This window comes from Danio aesculapii, chromosome 15, assembly GCF_903798145.1.
Source record: "Danio aesculapii chromosome 15, fDanAes4.1, whole genome shotgun sequence".
NCBI lineage: Eukaryota > Metazoa > Chordata > Actinopteri > Cypriniformes > Danionidae > Danio > Danio aesculapii.
In genome coordinates, this window is record NC_079449.1 from 9,671,753 (window position 1) to 9,684,864 (window position 13,112).

Genomic DNA, 13,112 nt, shown 5'->3' on the forward strand with positions numbered 1-13,112 from the left:
CACGAGCTAATGGGGGTTTCTGTAAATACCCGCTCCATTTGCTTCGGTCTGTCATAAATAACCATGCTTTCCTGTAAGGGCTGTGTTTTGCGGTTACCTCATTGTTTGGGATAATGACAGTATTTTGATATAAAGTTTAGTCGGCAGTAATCTGAAGGGTGATGTTTGATTTGTGTGGTGTGGATTGCAGCCATGCAGCAGGCAGCAGCTGGCAGACGCTCGCCGATCATGTGAAGACGGAGAGCTTCGTGCTGAAGGGTCTGAAGCCCAGCGCCGTCTACCTGTTTCTGGTGAGAGCGGCCAATGCGTATGGCCTGAGCGACCCCAGTCCCATCAGCGACGCGGTCAAAACACAAGGTCAGTTCACCTTTGACCTCACAGACATATATCCCATTGTATGTACTGAAAAGGCAGTGTGTGTTGAAATCCAGAAAGCCTTGAGTTAGTGACACTTGTAGGCGTTAAGTGAACTACAACAAGCAATGTTTTGATTGTGTGTATGTATATGTAACATACAAGAGAATGAACAGGATTCAAAACTCCAGTATTCTCATAGAAAATGTATTTTTCATTCTTAGCTTGGAGTAAATTTACTGACTAAAAAGCACTCCGGTTTAGCTCCTTGATATAAATCACTAATGCTTTAAAGTTTAATGCCTGATGGAACTGCATCAACGTTCCCAACAACAGACGTGGAAAATCACTAATGCACAACAGTCCAGTTAAATACTTTCCAATCCACAAATAAACAACATTTAACACAGATTTATGATATAATTACCTTTAACCATAGTGTTGTGGCAGAAACGTAGAATTAAATTCCAATGTTCCTTGATGTAGTTTTGTTTTTGAGCTGTTCTGTCTCTTCTCAAGCTGCTGTCAAATGAGCATTTCGGTAAAACGTAATAGTCATTTCTAAAATGTTTACCTGGCATGTGTCATGTTGTGGTAGTAGTCTGATAATAATCATTCACCATTTATTTTCCGCTTTCTACTTTGTCAAGAGCAAAAAAACTTTTCCTTAAAATGAATTAAATGAATGTATTTATTTGAAATAAATAAGTAGAAAATAAATAAGTAAATCGATACGAATTGGTTTTATGGTTAATTGGTTGGTTGATTGGATTGATAATTGATTGGTTGCTTTGATTAATGATTAATTGATTGACTAGATGATTGGTTGGATGTTTAATTTGTTGGTTGATTGATTAGATAATTGATTGGATGCTTAACTGATTGGTTGGTTTGATGATTGATTGATTAGATAATTGGTTGGCTGGTTAAGTGGTGGTTGATTGGTTAAATAATTGATTGGATGCTTAATTGGTTGGTTGATTGGATTGATTGGTTGGTTTGATGATTGATTGATTGATTGATTGATTGATTGATTGACTAGATGATTGGTTGGCTGGTTAATTGGTTGATAGACTGGTTAAATAGTTGGTTGGTTGATTGGTTAGATTAATTGCTTGCGTGGTTGATTGATTGATTGATTGATTGATTTGATTGATTGGTTGGATGACTAGATAATTGGTTGGTTGGTTAATTTGTTGATTGATTCGTTAGATAATTGGTTAGATGGTTAATTGGTTGAATTATTGATTGATTGTCTGACTGAATGACTGACTGATTCGTTAGTTGATTTGTTTGATGATTGGTTGGTTTGATGATTAATTACATAATTGGTTGGATGGTTAATTTGTTGGTTGATTAATTGATTGGTTAGATAATTGGTTGGATTTGTTAGTTAATTGATTGATTAGTTTAATTGTCGGTTGGTTGGTTGGTTGGTTGGTTGGTTGGTTGGTTGGTTGGTTGATTTGTTTGATTGGTTGGTTTGATGATTGATTGATTAGATAATTGGTTGCATGGTTAATTGTTTGGTTGATTGATTGGTTAAATAATTGGTTGCATGGTTAATTGTTTGGTTGATTGATTGGTTAAATAATTGGTTGCATTGGTTTGTTGATTAATTTGATTTATTGATTAAATATTTGCTTGGATTGTTAATTGGTTTAATGGTTGGTTGGTTGGTTGGTTGGTTGGTTGGTTGGTTGGTTGGTTGGTTATTGATTGTTGACTATTGATTGAGGGGTTGACCGACTTACCGACTGATTGATTAATTGATAGACAACATACATACAAATAATTTTTATGCTTTCTTAGACAGCCTAGGAGATCTTGGTCTTTTTAACAGCTTTTTAAATGTCTCTACAAGCTGCTTGGACATTGACAGTGTGAAGTGATTAATAAATAAACATGGTTAATTGCTTTATATTGAAATCATCACACAAAAAACCTGATGATTTTTTTATCTAATATTTCAGTGCTTATTATAAATTATTTATGAGACCCACCAATAGCAAACCACAAACGGCCAGTCAGTTCCCAATGGACAAAGTCAAAAATCTAGTGAGAAGTCACTTCACTGAAGCAGACATAACAATAGCAAAGAAGAGACTATCACAACTCCCGCTTCATGCCAGCTTTCTCAATTATAAAAAGATTGTATCGCCATTTTGTGTATTATCTCCAAATTCTGGGGTATTTGCTGTTCGTATATCTTGTGTGTTTAGAAATGTATATCCATGCGCTACATATTTTTCTGTGTTTATATGATTAGATGTCCCACCAACTAGTCAGGGAGTGGAGCATGGCCAGATCCAGAGAGAACTGGGAGATGTCGTCATTCACCTCCACAATCCCACAATTCTCTCATCATCTTCTGTCAGAGTCCAGTGGACTGTAAGTACTACTATGTTTTCACTTAAACTAATGGATGACTTTAAACCATTATCAAAACAATGTCTCACTGTAGTTTATGTTTATCTGTGGCTAAAAATCAGTTAAAGGGGACCTATTATGCAAAAATCACTTTTATAAGGGGTTTAAACACAGTTGTGTGGCAACAGTCTGTAAATATAACCAGCTTCTAATCATAAAAATTCATTAATTTTATTTTTTACAATCACACTTGATAAAAACAGCCTGCACAAACACTTTGATCGACTTTCTGCCTTTGTCTGTGTCATCAGAGGTGGAAAGCCCTGCCCATTAGTGATGATCTGTCCCTCATTAGCATAGGACGTTGGTCTTTATTTTGAATCTGCCTGTTACGTGTTTAAGTTGTTAAAATATTAAAGAGGATGAAACGTAACATTCAGTGAGTCTACTGATGCTGGATGACAGAGAATACAACGACCACTTGTTAAGTGAAACAAATCAAGTATTTAATATTAAGTGAATGTCAGACAATGAGAGAATGCATTTATAAATGTAATGTTAAATAATTAAATTAAAGAAAATAGGAGTGTTGCCAAAACAAAGAAATAAATATAACAAAACGATCTAACTAAACCCCAACCCACTAAACTGACTAACCAAAGAAAAATGCAGAAACAAAACCGTAATCTTCAGCACGAAGCTTAACTAAACTTCATAACCTCAAAACAAAATTACACATGTGGCAACGCCTCCTTAAACTAACTAACAAATAAATATTCTAAGCGGCTCACAATACTAGAGTTCTCGTAAAGTACACACTGTTAGCCATTAGCAAAACACAATCTCATATAATCCAATTCTCACAAAGATCGTTCAATTTCTCACTAGATAATTATTGAGCTGCACAAGCATATCTAATAACGAAGTCTCTTGATAAAGAGAAAACTAGAATACAGCAAATTGTAAGCAAAACCGTAAGCAAAACACAGATGAACAGGCTGGCCGACACAAGTGAGGAGTCTGGCTGTAAGCCAAGCGCTCCTCAAGAACAGCGCAAGCGCACGGCTTTTATACGGAGCGGACCCGGTTTTGATTGGCGTGTCGATGGTGATTGACAGCTCCTTGGACCAATGGTTGCACACCTAGAACCAGCACATGACACACAGCGGAAGAAAAAGAAGAGCACGCAAAACAGAACAAACAAAACATACGTGAAACGTAACACTTCCCCCCTCAAAAAAAAAATTATATACATAATTACAATGTATATAATTTACTCACTCCAACCCCCAACACTGCAAGCTCTGGATAGCGCATCAGCCATGACGTTCTCGGACCCCCTCTTGTGTTTGATCACCAGGTTATATCCCTGGGTTACCAAGGACCAACGCATCAGTCTCTGGTTATGGTTGTACATTCTACCTAAAAACACTAGAGGATTATGGTCAGTAAACACAGTAACAGGAAAACCACTTGAACTCACATACACATCAAAAAACTGCAAAGACATTAACAATGCCAGTGTTTCCTTCTCAATGGTCGAATAGTTTACTTGATGCTTGTTGAACTTGCGAGAAAAATAACATACTGGATGTTCAATACCCCGGGCGTCTTCTTGTATGAGCACTGCACCTGCTCCAACAGCGCTCGCATCAATCTCCAGCGTAAAAGGTTTCGTAACATCTGGTGCGGCCAACACAGGTGCGCTACATAAGAGAGCTTTTATGTTTTCAAATGCCTGCTGACAATCATCAGACCATGCGAATTTGCAAGATGGACTAAGCAATGATGTTAACGGATTCGCAACGGTTGAGAAATTCTTACAGAAATTGCGATAATAATCCGCCATTCCTAAAAATCGACGCAGTTCTTTTCGCGTAGTTGGAATGGGGAATTCTGCAATGGCATTTATTTTCGCATTCACCGGTTTCACTTGACCATGACCTACCTCTTTACCTAAATATGTGACTGTAGCTTGTCCGAAATCACATTTGGCAAGATTTATCGTGAGAGATGCTTTCTCAAAACGCATGAAAACTTCCCTGAGAGTGGAAATATGATTTTCCCAGCTATGGGAATAAATCACGACATCATCCAAGTATGCATTACAATTTTCAACTCCAGCTAACACGCAGTTAATGAGTCTCTGAAATGTGGCTGGCGCGTTACGCATGCCGAAAGCCATTACGCAATATTGCATAAAATTATCCGGAGTCACAAAAGCAGACAAATCGGATGCACGAGCTGTGAGTGGTATTTGCCAGTAGCCTTTTAATAAATCTAATTTACTAACAAATATTGCTGAGCCAATATTATCCACGCAGTCTTCCATGCGCGGAAGAGGAAAACAGTCAGGAACAGTCACAGCATTAAGTTTTCTATAATCGGTGCAAAATCTAGCAGTACCGTCACTTTTCGTGACCAGTAAACACGGTGAACTCCATGGACTACAACTCGGTTTTGCCAAACCATGGTTCAGCAAATAATCAACCTCGGCTTTCATTATGGAACGTTTCGCAGCACTCACTCTGTACGCATTCTGTTTGATCGGTCTAGCAGTACCCACCTCGATGTCATGTTGCAAGACTGTAGTACAGGACGGCACATCACTGAAAAGCTTTGGAAAAGAACTGATTAACTCTTTAATGTCATTACTCTGTGAATCGGGTAGATGTAAATGAGAATCTAAGTCAGCAAGAACTTCAGAATTTGAAAGTCGAGCGCACTGTTGATATTCGTGACGCACAATCAATCCATCATCTTCAGATGAGTTAGACTCAGAATCAAGAACTTCAGATACCAGAGCAGTAGTTGAAATATCAGTTTCAGTTTCCTTTTGGTCTGTACAAATCGACTCTCTAGAGTGGTAAGCTTTCAACATGTTAATGTGACAGACACGGGACTTTTTTCGGCGATCGGGCGTGCCAATCACATAATCAGTATCACTCAATTTCTTTATCACTTTGTATGGGCCAGCAAAACGTGCAGAAAAAGCAGACCCAACAACAGGCAACAATACTAATACCTGGTCTCCTTCATTGAAATTACGCAAAACAGATGCACGGTCGAATTTCTTCTTCATAGCGGTCTGTGCGTTCAGTAACGACTCTTTCGCTAGTGAACAAGCTTGGTGTAATCTTTCACGAAATTTGCTCACATAATCTAAAACATTCGTTTTAACACTTGTGACCGGAGAAAGTATATTCTCTTCGAGTACTTTGAGCGGTCCTCGGACGGAATGTGAAAAAATTAACTGTGCTGGGCTGAAGCCTAGACTATCCTGAACTGCCTCTCTAATAGCAAATAAAACTAAAGGTGTACCCTCATCCCAGTCTTTCTCTGTGTCCATGCAGTACTTACGAAGCATTGACTTCAACGTCTGGTGGAACCGTTCTAAAGCACCTTGGCTCTCTGGATGATACGCACTGGCTGTTCTGTGAGAGATGTTTAAGGTCTTCAGTACTTGTGCAAAAAGTTTTGAAAGAAAATTCGTACCTTGGTCAGTTTGAACTACTCGAGGTAAACCAAATGTTGAAAAGAATTTCACTAGTGCTTTTACCACCACAGGCGCAGTGATTTTCCGTAGCGGAACAGCTTCGGGAAACCGCGTCGCCGTACACATGATAGTTAATAAGTATTGGTTTCCAGCCTTTGTCTTGGGCAGAGGACCAACACAATCAACTATAACATGTGAAAAAGGTTCACCCATAACTGGTATTGGAACAAGCGGTGCTCGTGGAATTACTTGGTTTGGCTTACCTGAAAACTGACATGCCTTGCATGTTCTACAAAACTTCGCTACATCCGACTTTAACCTAGGCCAAAAGAAATGCTTCAGAATTCGTTGGTAAGTTTTCTTAATACCTAAGTGTCCTGAAAGATCGTGATCGTGAGCCAGGGAGAGTACCATTTGCCTGTAACACAAAGGAATGACAATTTGATTTACGACTGCCCATTCATTCGTAATATCTGGACACCACTTACGCATCAGTAATCCATTGTCAATATAGAAAGTAATTTTTCTTCTATTGGCAACTTCCATCGGAACAACTAAAGAGAAGATATTGCGCAGAGAACCGTCTTCTTTTTGTGCTGCAATAATCTTTTCTCTGGTCACTTGCAATTTCAAATCACACACTGTTTCTGGAACATCGCATTTCTCATCAGTTTTGTTCTCAGTCATCAACACATCGTTCTCAAAGCTAGGTGCCATAAAAGTCGAAGCCAGATCATCCGCATCAGCGAATTTACGGGCTTGCGCTCGCGTAACGGCGCACGCAGGAAACACATCAGGATAATCTTTTATCAAATCGTCCGAATGATCAGACAACACAGGTTTCTCACACACCTCTAATACTGGCATGAATTTACCGCCAGCAAGATCATTGCCAAGAATGAAATGTACACCGGGCACAGGTAAACTTTCACGCACACCAACTTTCACAGAGCCAGTATACAAATCAGACTGCAGGTGAATTTCATGAAGTGGAACTTTCGTAACACCCATCTCAATCCCTCGCACTAGTACATGACTTCCACAGAATGTCTCATCAGAAAGTGGCAAAACGTCAGCAGCAATAAACGAAATCATCGCACCCGTATCACGGAGGATGGTTGTTTTAACCGGACTCGTGGATTTATCCACGGACACAAAACCTTCCAGAAGAAAAGGCTTATAACTGGGATCTGCATCCAGCCTATCAGAAACTGCCTGAGTTTTACCAACATCCACTGTCTTTACAAAAGCAACACTTTTAGGAACAGAATTTTGTTGCTTACGCTTTAACACAGCACAATCTGCTATTAAATGTCCAGTTTTATGGCAATAATAACAGGCCCTCTCGTCACCGGTTTTTACTGTCTGATTTTTAAAACGGGTTGGACTTTTCGAAATGGAATTTGCTAATGCTTTTTCAACACGAGCAGGGGTGAATACATTCTTGTGAGTCAGTGCAAATTCATCAGCGAGAACTGACGCTTGCGATAATGAAGTTACTTTCTGTTCGTTTAAATAAACGACAACACGTTCGGGCACACAACTTTTGAACTCTTCTAGCAAGACTAATTCACGCAACGTTTGGAAATTTGACACTTTACTAGATGTGCACCATTTGTCAAATAGCACACACTTTTCTCTTGCGAACTCTACAAAAGTCTGATTAGCGTTTTTTTTATGATTTCGAAAACGCTGACGATATGCTTCAGGTACAAGCTCGTAAGCTCTCAAAACTGCAGCTTTAACAACTTCATAATTTAAACTGTCCTCTAAGGACAAAGCAGCGCACACTTCCTGAGCTTTTCCTGATAATTTGCATTGTAACAACAGAGGCCAAATTTCTTTAGACCAGTGTAACGCAGAGGCAACTCGTTCAAAAACATTGAAATATGAGTCGACCTCTGATTCTCTGAATTGAGGAACAAGAGGAATATGTTTACTCACGTCAAATGTACTACTCGAGAATCCTGATCCAGTCGTAGAAGTGGTGACTTGCACAGGTGGCACTTGCCCTTGTGAAACTGGTGTGTCTCTAGCAGCCTTTATCTCAAGTTCACGCAACTTGACTTCTTTGTCAGCCTCGATCTCCAGGCGACGAATTTCAAGGCGCAACTCCATCTCAGCGTGACGCTTTGCCACTCTATCGCGCTCTTCCATTTGGACTTTTGCCAAACGCAACTTAAGACGCGCGTCACCTCCAGACTCAGCCATAGTCGGAGTAAAAGGTTCGAAAGGTGGCAAACCTGCTTTGGATTCAGAACCCTCCTCCGCAGCAGCTTCGCTTGCTTCCTTACCATCAGAATTAAGAGTGCAGACGTCATCGCCAGGTAAACTTTGCTGACTCTCAGCAGCCGACTGCAACACACCCAGTTCACCTAATTTGTGCATAACAATGCTCTTAATTTCTCGTTTTAACTGCTGTTTAGAAACCTTTATTTTAAAGTGCTCAGCGACGCGAATTAAATCATCCTTTCTGCATTTATCTAGTTGTTCAATAGTCGGTGCATTAACAAAATGTTCCAAATCAAAATCAGCCATACTCGTGATAAGTTTGTCTGACTCACAGTAACGTAGACACCTGCTCTTTAATCAAACCTTCCTGTTCACAAATGTTTCTGTTTCACCAGCAACAATAGATCTCACAATGCTCATCCAAATTTAAGGATATCCCAAATAAAAGGAATAATCTCACCGCTGCCACCATTAAATGTTACGTGTTTAAGTTGTTAAAATATTAAAGAGGATGAAACGTAACATTCAGTGAGTCTACTGATGCTGGATGACAGAGAATACAACGACCACTTGTTAAGTGAAACAAATCAAGTATTTAATATTAAGTGAATGTCAGACAATGAGAGAATGCATTTATAAATGTAATGTTAAATAATTAAATTAAAGAAAATAGGAGTGTTGCCAAAACAAAGAAATAAATATAACAAAACGATCTAACTAAACCCCAACCCACTAAACTGACTAACCAAAGAAAAATGCAGAAACAAAACCGTAATCTTCAGCACGAAGCTTAACTAAACTTCATAACCTCAAAACAAAATTACACATGTGGCAACGCCTCCTTAAACTAACTAACAAATAAATATTCTAAGCGGCTCACAATACTAGAGTTCTCGTAAAGTACACACTGTTAGCCATTAGCAAAACACAATCTCATATAATCCAATTCTCACAAAGATCGTTCAATTTCTCACTAGATAATTATTGAGCTGCACAAGCATATCTAATAACGAAGTCTCTTGATAAAGAGAAAACTAGAATACAGCAAATTGTAAGCAAAACCGTAAGCAAAACACAGATGAACAGGCTGGCCGACACAAGTGAGGAGTCTGGCTGTAAGCCAAGCGCTCCTCAAGAACAGCGCAAGCGCACGGCTTTTATACGGAGCGGACCCGGTTTTGATTGGCGTGTCGATGGTGATTGACAGCTCCTTGGACCAATGGTTGCACACCTAGAACCAGCACATGACACACAGCGGAAGAAAAAGAAGAGCACGCAAAACAGAACAAACAAAACATACGTGAAACGTAACACTGCCACTATACTGACACATAGGCCTATTGACATAGGCTCTTTTAGCCCTCACTTGAATTTAAAGCAACAGTCAGGAGATTCTCATCAAATCTCCTGACCAATCAAATGCTATCTAGTATCTCATGCCCCGCCCCTTCAGGACACTTTTTATTTGATGCGCTTGTGCTCAACCACTCTTACTGGCAGAGCTTGGATAAAAACGCTATTGGCTGTTTTTTAAAGGGGAGGAGCTACTTCATGCCCGGCCTTCATGTTTCAGTGGAATAAAAAAAGCACATTTCAAAGCTCCCTAAAATTTATCCTGTTTTATGTTGAACAAATGAACTGTTAATTATATGCTGAGGGCAACCGAAGCTGATGTTAATCCCGTACCAGACTTCCTTTGCACACACGAGCAGAAATCATTTCCCTACATGTTTCTTTTTAACCATTTGAGTCGTTTGCACTTTATACGCATTTAATCAGAAGCAGCTGAAACGACATCTGCTTTTATTGGGGCGGATCAAGAATTGATTAAAATCTTTACAAGCGTGTACAGTTCTCCTCCCTCCACGGCCATATGTCCTAAACGCACCTCCCATATGAAAAACACTTCATGTAAGAAGTAACACACGATTGTCAACTTGCATTATAACATGATAAAATTAGGAAAGTCAGTTACAAAATGTTAGATGTGTTAATGATAAAAACAAACTCAAACTTTTTTATTTTGCTTGAGCAACAAATCATCGTATTAGAAGCATTTCTGAAGCATTAGCCCAGATATACAGTGGCCAGCATAAATGACAGATCTCTCTTTTGAATTAATACTTTCTATTCACCTTATTCTCCGCGTACGAGTGGGCGCAGCCATTTGAAACATTTTGCCACGAGACTTCCGGTCTCATTCACTTCCATTCATTTTTAGAAGTTAAAAACAGCTCGTTTTGCTGCTTGATGTTGCAAACTGATATTTTCTTATTATATTATTCTATTTTGTCTGTATTGTCATGCAAATACTTGTTTGTAGAGTAAGTAGTTCAACCGTTTTCTGGTGTTTATTATTCATAGTCATTTCTCCCATAGGCAGCTGAATCGGAAGTTCTAAAACAATCGCAAAAACGAGCGCACTTCCACATTGAAGAATAAGGTCAATAGGATGCTATACAGTAAAGATAGCTGTGTGTATATACAGTTGAAGTCAGAATTATTAGCCCCCATTGAATTTATTTTTCTTTTTCAAACATTTCCCAAATAACATTTAACAGAGCAAGGAAATTTTCACAGTATGTCTGATAATATTTTTTCTTCTGGAGAAAGTCTTATTTGTTTTATTTCGGCTAGAATAAAAGCAGTTTTTAATTTTTTAAAAACCATTTTAAGGCAACATTATTAGCCCCTTTATGCTATTTATTTTTTGATAGTCGACAGAACAAACCATCATTATACAATAACTTGCCTAATTACCCTATCCTGCCTAGTTAACCCAATTGACCTAGTTAAGCCTTTAAATGTCACTTTAAGCTTGTATAGAAGTGTCTTGAAAAATATCGCGATTATAAATAAGGCACTTAAAAAACATGGTGCTACCATTGACATTAACAGAAAACAAACGCTTAGCATGAGATTAAACACTTGGACAAGCAGCCTGAGACTCGTAAGATTAAAATAGCATCGATTAAATAACCATGTGTTTTTGTTCTGTTGTTGTTGTGTTCAGGTGGAGCAGCAGTCTCAGTATATTCAGGGCTATAAAGTGATGTACCGTCCGTCTCCAGAAGGCGCTCTGCAGCGTGTGGACTGGGCCATGTTTGAGGTCGGAGCCCCGGGGGAGCACAGCGCTGTCGTCACGCAGCTCAAGAAGGGCAGCACCTATGAGTTCAAAGTGCGCCCTTTCTTCAATGAGTTCCAGGGCACCGACAGCGACATCAAAGTGGGAAAGACCCTGGAGGAGGGTGAGAATCTGACCGACTGCTCTATTTCTTTCTCATTCAATCACTGAAGTCATTGTACAAATGAGACGGGAACATTTGCTGCCTCATACAATTATATTATAAATGTTTAAAAATATAAACATTGTTTTGTATGGCAAATTAATATTGCCAATTGATTATTATTATTATTAATTATTACTAGTATTAGTAGTTTTAGTAGTACTATTTATTATTATTTATTTATTATATTTATTATTATTAGTGCTTTTTAAAGATCAAACACAGCTAGACATATACAAAATAAAAGTTTTAGTGTTTGTCAATGTATTCTTATTTATTATTATTATTATTATTATTATTATTATTTTATTTTTCTGTGCTTTTTAACGGTTTAACACAACTAGACACAGACAAAATAAAAGTTTGAGTGTTTGTGAATTTAACAAATATTATTTATTATTATTATTATTTACGGCTTTTTAACAATTAAACACTAGACATATACAAAATAAAAGTTTGAGTGTTTGTCAATGTCTTATTATTCTTAATATTATTATTATTATTTAAAAAATTGTTTTTTAACGATTAAATGCAGCTAGACATATGCAAAAGTATTATTATTATTTCATTTTTTTGTGCTTTTTAATGATTAATCACAGCTAGACATATACAAAATAAACGTTTGAGTGTTTTTCAATTGATTATTATTATTATTATTAATTTTTTGTGCTTTTTAATGATTAAACACAACTAGACACGTACAAAATAAGTTTGAGTGTTTGTCAATATATTGTGATTATTTTTATTATTGTTGAATTTTTTGTGCTTTTAATGATTAAACGCAGCTAGACATATACAGAATATAAGTTTGAGCGTTTGTCAATGTAAAATAAAATTGTGTAAAATAAAATTATAATTATTATTATTATTAAATTATACTTAGAATTTGTTTGTGCTTTTTATTGTTTAAACACAGCTAGACATATACAAAATTAAAGTTTGAGTGTTTTTCAATGTATTATTATTATTATTATTAAATTTTTGTGCTTTAATGATTAAACACAACTAGACAAGTACAAAATAAGTTTGTGTTTGTCAATGTATTGTAATTATTTTTATTATTATTTATCATTATTATTAAATTGTTATATATACAGATACATATACAGAATAGAAGTTTGAGCGTTTGTCAATGTAAAATAAAATTGTGTAAAATAAAATTATAATTATTATTATTATTAAATTATACTTAGAATTTGTTTGTGCTTTTTAATGTTTAAACACAGCTAGACATATACAAAATAAAAGTTTGAGGGTTTTTCAATTTATTATTATTATTATTAAATTTTTTTGCGCTTTTTAACTATTAAACACAACTATATTTAATACACATACAAAATACAAGTTTAAGTTTACATAATAATGTTGTGTGC

General features: G+C 37.1%; 1 protein-coding gene across 5 annotated transcripts in view; it reads left to right on the plus strand.

The window, feature by feature from the left end:
• robo1 (roundabout, axon guidance receptor, homolog 1 (Drosophila)) overlaps positions 1-13,112 on the plus strand; it is a 514,376-nt gene that overhangs the window by 436,221 nt on the left and 65,043 nt on the right. For all 5 annotated transcript variants that reach the window (XM_056473875.1, XM_056473876.1, XM_056473879.1 and 2 more), the window contains 3 exons: positions 191-357; positions 2,624-2,745; positions 11,466-11,700. In XM_056473875.1, coding sequence (XP_056329850.1) covers positions 191-357; positions 2,624-2,745; positions 11,466-11,700 — 524 coding nt within the window. The remainder of the gene's footprint in view (positions 1-190; positions 358-2,623; positions 2,746-11,465; positions 11,701-13,112) is intronic.